This window comes from Antrostomus carolinensis, unplaced genomic scaffold (genome assembly GCF_000700745.2).
Source record: "Antrostomus carolinensis isolate BGI_N321 unplaced genomic scaffold, ASM70074v2 scaffold3838, whole genome shotgun sequence".
Taxonomy (NCBI): Eukaryota; Metazoa; Chordata; class Aves; order Caprimulgiformes; family Caprimulgidae; genus Antrostomus; species Antrostomus carolinensis.
This window is the reverse complement of record NW_010333523.1, coordinates 7,433-20,745: the sequence shown is the minus strand read 5'-3', so window position 1 is coordinate 20,745 and position 13,313 is coordinate 7,433. Positions and strand designations below refer to the sequence as shown.

Below are 13,313 nucleotides of genomic sequence, written 5' to 3'. Positions count from 1 at the left end.
AGGGTCCAAACAGCTTTTCCAGGAGAAGAATGTTTAAGTATTAGTACTGTAAATAAACTGCAATGCCCCTTACCACAGCAAACTGTTTGTTGAGCTTCATCTGCTCAGCCAGCACCGTGACATTGTGGAAAAGATGAGGCTGCATGTGACTCCACATGTGAGGGAACCACCAGAACTCCTTCCTGTGTTTCAGCAGCATGTCATCCCCTTCATCTTCCTCATCTGTACCTACAGAGAGCAGAAAAGGAAGTGCAAAATCAAAACACAGAAGAGGGGCTCAATGTTTCAAAGCAATGGCTAATCTCCTGCAACGCTGAGTCGTTCCAACAGAGAATCATGCTCTCTCTAATGGGTTACCCACACACACATGAACACGGGGGCCGTATGCAGGCACCGGGATGAAGTGGTGCCAGGGGCTTACCTGTGTGGTAGAATTTCCCTGAGAAGCCCAGGTTGAAGGTAAAATTTGGGACTAAAGTTCTCAGCTTATTCTGGGTGCTCAGTAAAGCCTGTTTGAATGAAAGGAAAGAGAAAAGAAATGTTCATATTCAGTTGCTCCATAAGGTTTCTCTGTGCTCTACTGGTGCCCAGTTGAGCCTGAGGAGGTATCACAGGGGATAGGGCTAAGGCATTGTTGCCTGTGGGGTGAAGCAGAGTAGCCAAGACAAGTATTAAAGACATACAGACTTTACTTCAAGTAGTTCTGCTGTACTAAACAATGTCACTTCAAAACCACAGTCAGAGGATGCTCTCCACTTCAACGTGAAGGACCAGAGTAGAGTGTCTGTGCTAAGACAATAAATCTCACTTCCAAGCAACAGATCCCTTACTCTTTCCAGGTCCAACCTCAATGCTCCCTCCCTCTCCCATGTTGGCTGGGACAGTGTTATTGAACCTCTGCCCTTTCTATGTGTTAATAAGGAAGATGGGGCAGCATATGGTGCACAGTTGAAGGAAGATAATTCAATAATATTGTGAACATTCAGCAACCAAATGATCCAAAGGGAGGGGGCTTTAATTTAGAGAGGAAAGATGGATTTTCAGAACTACCCATGCAAGGAGTCCTGCCACAGAAGGGAGGTATCCCTGGCTTTGTGTCCCTTGAAAGTGACAAAATCCTTTTATAGCAGGAAAGTTTTCTGGATTCTGGAAAGAAAACTTGGGGGAGCTGACAGTCACACTCACCACATCTCCTACAGGTTCTCTCTTGCTCACTTGTGTCTGCTTTAAATGTCCAAAGCAACTGCTATAGCCAAAGGGAAGGATCCTTGTGCCACAAAGCCCAAGGTCCAACAGTGTACACATTAAGACAGAAGACAGCTTTGACAGAAAAAATAATACCCCCAAGGCTCAGTATGTCACAGGCAAATAAGGCACAAACTAATTCCAGTCCAATTTCTTCTGCTGGAAAACAATAAAAAGAGAGAAGCCCTGAGATGCATACTGTGCTGCTACCTGCATGCTTCAGAAAGTGTCACTGCTGCAGCTCCCCATGGGAGAAGTTCTCAAGCAAACAGGGACCTGGCAGGAAGGCTGTTGGCAGGTGACAGAGATGGTCCTTGCCCAGACAGTTATTTAAATTTTAATAGCTTTTCTAAGAAAGCAATGGATCACTGGCTGCAACAAGGTGAACATGATGATCTCTCAACAGCAGACTTGTGTTAGATGCAAATACACAAGCAACAGTGTTGACCAAACACTGATCATCACATTCATTTAATAATGATGACTTCTGTAATTTACTTCAATCACCTATCCACTGCAAATGTATCTTGGAGCAAAGAACTTGAGTGGTTTTATTCTCAAGGTAGGCAGCCCATGAGCTCTCATACACGGCCAGGTGGGAAGACCAGACAGATTATTTCTGCAGTCCTACACACATTCTCAACACTCTCTCTGAGGGAATCAAGCTTTCAGACTTCTCCCTAGAGATGCACTTAATCGGCTGTGCCTCCTCCCCATGTCCACACAACAGTGACATCAAATGCAGCCTGGGACAAACTTCAGAGATCCCAGCTCCTCCACAGCCACATGCCTACCACATCCTTACACCAGTCCCCACCCAAGAGTAGTATTTTAAGAAATGTACAGTACATGACATCTACAGAACTTAGCATGAACATGGAAGTGCTTTTAAAAGACGACATTCCAGCAGTAGTGATGGCTGAAGCCTCCTTTGCTGCACAAGATCCAGAATAGGCAATGGGAGGTCAAGTTGCCCTCAAATAACCCTGTAAGACACAGGACTCATCCCACACATCAGGGAGCACAGACTGAGAGCTGTGTATCTCTCTACAGAAAGCACCTGCTTGCCCAACTGGATGACAATACCTCATCAGATTTGAGACCAGCACCTTGAACACATAGGCCAGTGTCTTACACAGGAAAGTGCCACTTTCTGTTATTTTCTCCAGAGCTGTCCCAAGCCTCACCACTTCTCTCTGCTGCCCTGAAAGGCACATCCAGTTTCTCAGGCTTGGGTAGGAAGGTGGAGAGAGGAAAGACAGTGGTTAAGAGGCTTAGCATTCCTCTGCATAGAGGGAGATTTAAAGCCTGGCTGGGATTACCATGATGACACATCTGCCTGATGATAAATCCCAAAAAGCCCTCCTCCAGCAAGCAAGCAATCCTTTGTGTCTGGGGAGGGACCAGGGAGGAGCCATGGGGGTCCCAGAAATTCTGACACTATGGAGCCCTGCTTCCTGGCAGGTTTATTGCTAATCGTGTGCCACCCCTCAGCCGATGCTGGGTCCTTTTCACAGCCACATCCATAAGGTGGCATGGCACAGGTTTGAAGAAATGTCTTTGCCCTGCATAGGACAAAAGACACTAAGGTGCCAAGTAAAATACGTGGAAATTTGTTTCAACAAATTATGCATTCACTGTTCCCTAGCACACTCTTTCAAAGAGGTCTGTGAGGTGAAACAATACAGATGTGCAAACAGGCTGGGAAGATGGCACTTCTCTCTGCTCTGACACCTCGGCACTCCATTTCTCTTTTATAAAGTAGGATGAATATGATAGTACTAATAATATCTTGCAGGTGACTCAAGTGGCATTTCATTTATATCCATAATATGCTCTGAGATTCTTCAACAAAAGGCAATCAAGAAATGTGGAGTGGGCTATCCATTAAGATATAAAACAGCTAGCCAGATGCATACAGATCTTCATGTGCATATTTAAGAAACCGAGTTGCTCATGTGGTACAGGACAGAGGGGCTAGCATTTTAGCTATCCCCCATCTCTAAAAAGCAAAGTCCCCTAGAAAACTGCCCTGCTAACCCCTCCAAGTATTTCTGTTTTATATTTTCTAACTATCTTCCATTCCAAAAATCCTGCCCAGATGCAGCCAAGCCCACTAGGAAGGAACAGATACGGTCTCCACTGGCAACCAGAACTTGTAAGCCACATGAAGGTCAGACCTGCTTCACACTTGTCATAGTCTATCAAGAGCAACCTCTGCAACTCACGACCTGTATTTTTGGAGGCCTTTAGTACATAATTGGGGCAGCCATGCTGCAGGCCCAAGTGACAGACGTCTACATTCCAATGCACATTTCTGGATACAATGCAAAAAATGGTCTAAGCTTCAGTCTGATGTTTGATGCCCATCACTTTAAAAAAGGCCTTTTTATAATCTTAAATGATGACAAATATTTACTTCTAAGCAAATGTTAGGGGAAAGAAGTTTTAAATTGTGCCTTTTGTTGCAACACATTAAAAAATCTATATAATCTCACTGATCAATCTCCAAAGATTTACTCAACAGTTACTACAAGCTCTTGATACCATCTGGTGAAGGACAAAAACTCTCTCAATTGGGTTAAAATTCTAGAAGCAAGGAAGAAATCAGGGGAAGCCACAGCACTCTGACTGTACCCTCTCTAGGTTGCTTCTTTAGGACCTAATCCTCTTCTAAGATGGCATGGTGTCCTTGGCATCACAGTAACACAGGGCTAAACCTTCATGCAACTCTGCTTTTTTAGCTATGAAAATTATAACTTTCAAAAGCGTTTGCAGAGATTTCAGCTGTTTCATACAAACCCTAAACTATTACCTCCCCTATCTCAGGTCCCTCTAAAAAGAGGCAAAAGAAAAGGATGAAATAAGGTTGAGTCAGATACTGGGAAGAGAGAATACCATGAGTCTAGAAAAACAGTACATGGACAAGTGAAGAGAAACAAATGATAAAAAATGGAGGAAGAAAGCAGAGTGCTTTGACAGCCTCTTCTCAAATGTTCATGCAACGCATATGAGGAACATGTTGCAGAAACACTTTCTTCATAGGAACTGTCCCTGTGGAGGCTGGGCAGCACGTTCCCAAGAGGATTTTCTGCAGCTTTCTCACTGCCCAGCAGTAGCACTGGTACAGCTCAAAACAGCGCCGTCAAAAGAAAGCATTCATAGTACTGGTATTTCTACCTCCCCTACAATGTTAGTGTCAGGGAGTTGGAAACTGCTGAGTATTTTCATTTCAGGTAAGACCATCCTCTACAAATCAGAACGGCAAGAACTGGCTGACAGCCACCCTCACTAGATTCTCTCTCTTCCACTCTCACCATTCATAACTCAAAATGAAATGACTGTTCTTGATTTTCACTTAGCTTGCTCTCAGACTTGCTAGCAATGATTGCTCACTATTTATGCCCTTGTAGAGATTACCAGCTAAAAAGGCAAAATCTCATTTGCTTAATCTTCTTTCCTCATACCTAAAGATGACCAGGAAGGATCATAAAAGCCAGATCCTTTTGCATTAGAAACGGCGCATCCTTGTTGGCCAGTTCCACTGAGGTTTGGTAAATTCTGAGGATTATGATTTTAGAAAAGACTGAATGTGGAATAATTGAGAAGAGAAGGGATTCTCCGAGATTTTGTTTTGTTAATTATGTGCAGCTCAAATCTCTAGTAAACTTTACAAGGGAAAAACGTTTTCCTTGTACAACTTCCACCTGTTTCACTTTAATAGAGGACTGCAAGCTCCTGCTGCAGCGCTTCAGCAGAAACAGGAACTCAAGGGTTACTATCTTTAAAGTAAAAGCAATCACAACTGCTTTTTTTCTTGTTAAAGAAGAAAGCTATTTGGCTCTCCTTTAAGCATCACAAATAAAAACATTTTTCCTCAGGAAAAATGACAGGACATCTACTGTGGGCATGCATTTGATCAAATTATATTCATCACTTTCTTTTAATAGTCATTTTGTCTGGGAAGCTCTCTGGCCATGGACCTGCATATGGCAAACAGGCTCACTGGGACAGCAGAGTCAATTTTACAGTTTCACACAACATCCAACCTTCAAACCGCTATGCTGGCCACTGTAATCTAAGCTTTAAGATAAGGAGCTGTGTGTTGAGATAACAGCCCTGAAACAGAGCTTCACATAAAAGGCCAAAGAAAATGCCAGATGTTCTATCACTATTATATCTCCTTCTCTCCCCATGGTGAGAGGCTATCAACAATCCATGTAGTTATTTCTCGCTTTATAAAAAAAAAAAAAATAAAAATCATTAATCTCTCATGGCTCTGCAATCAGAGAGTTTCTTTTAAATGGATAAATCTGGGTTTTATCTGCTTTGCCCGAGATTCTCTGCTTACTGATCACAGATTATTCCTCCATTTCACCCTGCAAAAACCTAAACAAAGCATCTTTCAGAATTATTTTGTCTGGGTTTGTTTTTAACATCACTAGAGCAGCCTTTGTTTCCAAGAGCTTTGGCCACCTACCTCCTGTTTTCTAGCACAGGTCTGTAACCTGCACAAACTCTACAGAGGTAAGAATCTCTGCCAGTTTGGACTAGAGGGTGCAAGGCTTGCTTAGGACCAAGAAGATCATGATCCTTAAAAAAAAAATCTTTCAGAGCATTTCAGCACCTCAAAACACAGGGACACTGCAGTGAAGTGAAGGGAAGAAAATTTTGCATTTTCCTTAAATAAGTACTGTAAATTCAATTTTTCTATACCTGTCTGCTTGGAAACACTTTTTTTATACTTGTTTGCTTAGAGGGTTATGGTCAAAGGTGGCTCTAAAGAATTATCAAAGAATAATGCAAGTAAAACAAATAATGTCATGCAATTAGAGCTGCTTCAGGCATGCAGCTTCAAATGTATTGGAAAGATAAAGCTAGCTCCAAACAGAATGCAAGTGTTTCCTTTTCCCCAAGTTAAAGTTGGGATCAGAAGCAGAACTTAAAATCTCAAAGACCTGAAAAAAAAGGTAGGTGAACTGAGACATGTCTTGCACAGATGCAGAGAACATGTAGAAAAGGTGGTAAGACTTGTAGAAGGGGTGGTAGTGAGATGGAAGAGCACTCTTGGGAACGTGTAACAGATGAGGTTCAGTTCAGGTAAGGGGACACACACATACAAAGGTATTTTGTCTTATATCTTTGTCTCAAACGTTCTGTGCCCCTGGATGAAAGGTTAAAGCGTGTTTCACTCTGAAGTTGTTTTGGAAATATGCTGAGGCAGCTGCTGTCACAGGCTTATTGTCATCACGGCTGGTACCCAAGGAACTCCATCCAGGACCTATCTAAGGGCAAGTGCTAAACAAGAATTCAGAGTGAAAGGCCTGAGGCCTCGTACCTCTCGAAACAGTGTCAGCACACCTGGAGAAACAGGCAATGCACCTTCCTCAATGGATAAAAACCAGAACTGATGGGGAAGATACAAAGGCAAGGACTTGGCTCCATGAGGCAGCATATGTATACATACCAGAGACTTAAGAGAACACTTTATCACATGGTTTCAAGGACACAGAATTAGAAAGAGCACTTAGTTTCATACCTTCTTCCTACCTTTTTTCTCCTTTGCCTGTCTTGCTTCCCTCTCCTCCACAAAATCTCTCTCTCTGTGCCTTTCCCTTTCCCCTATCCTTTCCTAATAGGTCACTGTATTACTCAAGGAACTGCCAAGGAAAGCAAACCACAAAGATGGCATCTCTCTTTCCCAATCATGAGGCCACAGAGATGGTTCTCATGAAGGCTTGATCTGAGTATGTTTCCCTGGTGAATTTTTGGATATTCCTTGCCCAGAGATGGGGGTCACTGGTGGAGGATATGAGGGGGTGTAACAAAGGGTGAGAGAAAAATCTTTCTTTTCCCAATTTGGTAATGTCCTGAAAAGCTAGAAGCACTTCAAGGTAAAAGGGAAGAAAGAGGCCCCAAAACCCATAAAAGCAGGGTTGCCTTTTTTTTTTTTCCCTTTTCTCTCCCGCCCCCACCCCCGCCATAGCACTTTCAGTACCAGGAAGGGCAGGAGGGGTATGACACAATCTTGTGATTGTCCTATGCTAGGGCAAGAGTTTAACTCAATGATCCTTGTGGGTCCCTTCCAACTCACAATATTCTGATTCTATGATAAAACATAAGACTATAGCAGTTTACAATGCAAGGCCCAGCTTACAGTTCTGCAATATAATATATACAGTGTATACATATCATAATAAATCATAAATACAATAAATACAGTTTGTCTATTCTAGCACAACTTGCCTTTTCCTTTTGAAAGTTAGAGTGTACCACTACAAACAGGTTGACAGAGGAAATCTACATAGGCATATTCCCTGTGTTAAAGAGGAGACAGGACAGACCACCACAGGCATCCTCCTCTTAAATTCAGAGAGGCCAGCTACAGTCCCAGAATGAAAAATGCTCTATTTAAACCACAACAAAGTGGTGAGAGCTTCACATGTGGTGCCTCTGCATCTTTACAGGCTACTTCTCTGTTTAAGAGGAGAATAATTGCAGCAATCAACTCTTTCACTCAAATTAAATGCAACCTTGACTTTCCTGGCATACCACATACAATAGAAATTTGTCTGGGGCCCGTAATTATTCTGGGGATTTTACCTCTACATCGGACACTTTCATGCGAGTGCCCTCTTTTCCCACAAATATATCATCAATGTCAACGAGGATATAGCGATCAAGAGTGAGACAGAGGCGCTTGCCAGTCAAGTAGGCAATGGCATCCACAAAAATGAGTTTGTGCAGCCAAAAATTGAGGTTATTGCCAAAGAGAACCCGCTGGATCCCATCATGCAGACCCAGGTCCTGCACCACCGTGGCATGCAATGCTTTGTGGGTGGCCAGGTGAGGAATGGACTCTGAGGACTTCGTGCTGGCCAACAGCACCGGCTCATAGGTGCTGTGGTTTGACTGGAACACAGTCCAGTCATCACCAGGCAGGGGACCCTGCTCCACCTCATTAGCCCGGGTGACGTAGAGCAGGGGGGCACTAGGGTTGATGTGATAGTCCCGCAGCCCCAAGTTGGAATGTAGGAAAAGGGGGAAACCCTTGAGCTGGGCACTGAGCAGGCTGTTCTCATTGGCTTTGAAAAAGCCTATGATCCCCACTCCATACTCTACACAGTATTTGTCCAACAGCTCTCGGTTCCAAGCATCTAGATTCACATATTTAAGGATGTTCTCATAGATAATAAGAGCGTAGCGTCCTCTATCTTTGTCTGTCAGGGTGGGCATATCCCCTTTGCCAGGGGCGATCTCTGTCCTGTATTTAAACCGGCTAGATTCCAGGATGGCCACTATTTCCTGACCCAGCTGGGAGTAAATGCTTTCCACAAAGACCAGCACCACAGGTTCTGTGCGTGAGGTGTCCACAGATTTTGTGAGCCTCCAGCTGGCTTGTGGTGGGATCAAGATGCGGTGCTGGTTGCTGCAGTCACTGAAGGGCAGAGGTGGTGGCTCCTTGATTTTGGGACTGTTAGTGACGTAGTAAGCCAGGATGCACATGGAGATCAGGCTGAAGGCAATGAGCAGCAGGATCAATCTGTGGAGCTCCAGCTGTCGCACATGCCGCACTACTTTCCACAACTGAATCATGGTGAGGCGGGCTGCCCACCCCCTCCTCACACTTTGCACCCACGTCGCTCTTGAAATCTCCAGTGCTGCTGTGGTAGTACCCAGCAGCAGCTGCAGACAGAGACAAAGCTAAAGCAGACAGCTACAGGGCTAAACTCCCAGGGATCTGCCATTTATCTCAAGTAACCATGGCCCTCAATTCCCATCGCTCTTTTGTATGCTTCCTCCTGTTCCTCCCCTCTCACTCAGGAAAGTCTTTTGGACGAGTGAGGTTTCCTGAATCTCGTCTCCAGCAGCAAATCAGTCTGTCATCCTGTGCACAAGCAGCTTCAGCTCAGCCTTCCTAGGTGACTTGTTTCTCATTCAGCTGTTTCACATTCACATGATGGCACCTTCTCTTTGCGTCCTGCAACTTAAAAAAGAAAAAGTCAATGCTCAGTATGGATTAATGGTATTTAACTTTTGAGATAACACGGCAGGATCAGCAGGTGCTAGGTGGGCAGCATCACTCGCCTGTCAGCAGGCAGATCTGTTCCCTGGGAAGTGACACACACCATTTGTGCTGGAGCTTGACAGAACAACCGTAACAGCCTTTGGAAGAAAGGTGCACAGGGACTCAGCATTTGCCTTGGGTGAGATCATCACACACTACAGCAAACAGAGCCGGTGTACTTGGCCTACCCCAACTCCTCTCTATGCCACTGAACAGAAAAAAATGAACCCCTTTTATTCTATCCTACATTTCAAAATTAACAAGAGCAGAGAGCCCTCTCATTCCGTCTTGTCCTGTTCTCATCCTAATGATGATGTGTCCAAGTCCTTGCCAGTGACTTCCTAGGCCCTCAGGATATGGCTGTCCCGAACCCAGCAGGACACCTCAAATTCCCACCAGCTCTCTTGCCCCACAGCTCCCTATTTCCACGGTTCCCATCCCTCTCTACAAGGCTGCCCCACTTGTGCGGGGAACTCGTGTTCTTCCAGGGCTCAAAAAACAGCTTGAGAGAGGCATCGTTCCTCAGGCATCACGGAGCTGCCTATGCATGGCACACCTAATTGCTGCCAACTGATTCAGTGGCAGTTGGAGAGGAAACATTTCTTGAAACCTTCCTCACCTTCCCTCACATGCCACTGAAGAACATGAAGCTAGTTTTATATCACCAACAGCATGAAGTAAATTTGGGTTGGTCTCAAACATGTGAAAGCTGCTTATTATGAAGCTCTCTCACCTCCCGCTTTGTGTTTATGACAGCAGACTATTTCACCATATGTTGTTATTTTTCCAGGATAAAATGCTCAACAAAGCCAACAAATAGCAAGCCATCTAAAACATAAACACTAGGGAAAGTAACTAAATTGCTCCTTGGTTTAAAAATAAAATAACTGTGTAGTTTTCTCTCCCTTACCAGAAGTGTGACTTACCTACAGCAACAACACCCAGGTGTACATTACTTGGGAATTAGGCACATTTTTTGGGAGCACCTGCTGCCCCTCCCAGCACGGTGCAAGGACACCGTGAATGCCAGATGTTGCTCACCAAGTCAGTCATGCCCAAAATGAGCTTTCTGTAAAAGTTAAAAACCCCTTTTTTCTCTCAAACCCTTTCTTACTCACACACCCACACTCCTGCAGACACGTGCTCCACCACATACAATCCCTCTAAACCACCTGCTCAACTGGCACAGCTTACAACACCAGGAGGCACAAGAGCAACAATAACAAAAAGTACTACCAAAACAGTTCTTCATCCTTTCTCCATTCCTCCCATTTTTGAGCCTTTCTGTCACTATCATTCTGATAAAACAAAGAATATTAGAAGACTAGTTTGTCCATGAGTTTAAGACAGACATAAGGTTTTTACGGTAAAGTCAGGGTAGCTCCACCACAAAGGCAACTACTTGTGAGACAGATTCTTATTTTGTTCTACTAGAAAAAAAAATACTTGCGAGACAGATGCCTGTTTTGTAATGTGTATTACTAAACAGAAAAAAAATCCTTCTGAGTCAGGGAAAATATCAGTTCACAGATGAGGCCACAATTCTCACTGTAAAGACTCCCACCAGGCTGTTTTCCAAACCGCTGGTGCAGCTTGAAGCAGAGACAAAAAAACCCCAGCAGATTTTATATGAAGAGATGTAACACTGCTAACTTTGTGTCAGCAGATGGAAAAGAGTCAGAGTGCTCTTTACACAAGCCTTATAATGATCATTTTGTATTATCTCAAGTAACTTCTATGCTATAAGCTCAGCAGAGCAGGGATTGGCTTGTGTAGTGCACAATGAAACATTAGCCCCAATGAGGTCTTCAGAATAGCTGTAGACTGTAAATGTAAAGTATATTGCAGAAATAATTTTCCACTGGAGAAACTGAAACACAGCAAATCTTACTGAAGGTCACACTGCAAGGCAGCAGATAAATCAAGATTAATCAATCAATCAATCTCTGTTCCCTGGACTCCAAATGGATTACCTCCATTCCCAAACGGTCCTCTGATATGACAGAGCTGGCTTTGGAAATCCAGCTCAGTGAGCGACAACAAGCTGTATTTTCTTCAACACAGACAACCAGTCATCCTTCAGTTTTGTCTCTACATACTGTTAACTTTTTATTGGAAAAAGAACAAGGGAGAAATGGGGAGAAATTACTATGGGAAGATGTAAAAAGTAGAATTCAGATAGCTTTTTCCTTTTTTTGTTACTGAAGTGACAACTGATTTTGAATGCATGACTCTCTGGACTGGGTGCAGGATATGGCTTGTAATTCCAGTTCAAGTCAAGTTCGGTACCAGTGATATACCAGGACTGCCAGTGTATCGGCACAGTACCCAAAAACATGCGCCACCTTTCAAAACTAACCAGGAAAATAACATTTCCACCTCCACAATGAGCCTTTCCCTTCCCATTGACTCTGCAAGGAAAACCTCGACGTTACCACCCTCAAGATTGCCACCAGAGCTCCAAAGTCGCGTTGAACTGCAGAGGCAGGAGCCAGTGGAGGCAGAATTCAGCAGGGCAGAGAGGTTAGACAGAAACATAAACCAAATGCTGCATCTTTTTTCATGAGGTCCATTCCCTGTAGGACACAATATATCCACAGCTCCATGCATATCAGCTGCTGTGAGAACTGGTCTTCATTCTACTCCTGTGCAACAAATTCATGCAAAACACTCAGATTCCTACATGCTCAATTTTGACTGAGAAGACTAAGAATTGCAAGTCAGTGTCTTCCCAAATAGCTCACATCCTTTTGCATTTTAATCCCATTGGATAAAATAGAGTAATTAGACTGTTTTGGATTCACTATCTTAACATGTATTAGACAAGAAGTTCTTTTTGCAGAAGAAAATAATGTAAAGAAGGACTAATAAGCTTAGGAGCCCCTGCATTGCCTGCAGAAATTTATAAGCAACTGTTTCTGGGGTAGAATTTGTAATCTAAACACCATGGTAACAGTAAGAAAACTGAGAGTATGCCGATCTGTGCAAAAGCCTGGCAAAGTACTGTACTACTTTTACAACTCTACTCCCAAAACATCAACCTGGAAAACACTTCTCTTCCCTGGTTACACTCTCACCTCTCCGACTTCATTTTTAGTGTTGAACTGAGTCTCCATTTTGCAAAGAGCTGTAGCTTCAATTTCCTGGTTATCAGTTTAAAGATAAAATTCACAAAACAACTGGATTATTCTGTAGAATTAAGATGAAACCAGAGTTTAAGATAGGCTGCTACACCTGCAGTGCCCAGCTGAGGGGCAAGAGGGAGAGAAACCCCCTTTCCTGGGCACTTCTGAATCACAGCAGTGTTTTGATAACAATGACTCCATTCAAGCCTCTAGCGAAGCTCCCAAACAAGCCCCCATTTGTTACATGGGTGAGCTCAAAAAAAAAACAAATTACAAAAAAAGGCCTGTATCAGATTGCTGCTCAAGAATCTGTCAGCTCCGATCTCTTTAACAAGGCTTCACAGCCAGAGGGCACGCCAGCTGGCATGGTATGCATTTAGTTCTTTGAGGACCACATCAGCTGGTTTAGGTTCAAATGAAAAGGAAAAAAAGCAACAAAACAAATATAGCGACCAAAATTTATATTAAAAGGTGAGAGAGCTGTCAGAAACCACCCATACCCAAAACACAAAGCCCAGAAAGATCTATACTGGAATAAAAAAGAAAAAAAAAAAAGAAAAAAAAAGCCACACTGAAAATTGCTCCCTCTTAAAGGAAAATACCTGTGTCCTCTTTGAAATCAAGCTCCTCGGAATCTAACACCACAAAAAACCCAGGTCTGTAGATAAATTAGAGGTCCACTCTGAACTCCTGCCAGTACTGCTTGAGTGCAGATTGCAGGAGGCTGCAGTCAGAACGCACAGCAAGGATGAAGCGTTTCACCGGTACAAGGACGTGGGCTCAGCAGGCTCTCGTCCTGCCAGAAAAGCATGGCTACATTAGAGAGCATCAGCTGTAAGGTCAGCTATCTCACAAACCACCAGCATTAAGACAAA

At 43.6% G+C, this 13,313-nt stretch overlaps 1 protein-coding gene across 2 annotated transcripts in view; it reads right to left on the bottom strand.

Moving 5' to 3' along the window:
- Positions 1-9,068, bottom strand: part of NDST2 (N-deacetylase and N-sulfotransferase 2) — a 25,319-nt gene extending 16,251 nt beyond the window's left edge. For both annotated transcript variants that reach the window (XM_029086458.1, XM_029086459.1), the window contains exons 1-3: positions 7,849-9,068; positions 422-509; positions 74-228 (exon numbers count right to left, since the gene is read on the bottom strand). In XM_029086458.1, coding sequence (XP_028942291.1) covers positions 74-228; positions 422-509; positions 7,849-8,841 — 1,236 coding nt within the window. In that variant the 5' untranslated portion in view covers positions 8,842-9,068. The remainder of the gene's footprint in view (positions 1-73; positions 229-421; positions 510-7,848) is intronic.
- Between the last annotated feature and the right edge of the window lie 4,245 nt (positions 9,069-13,313).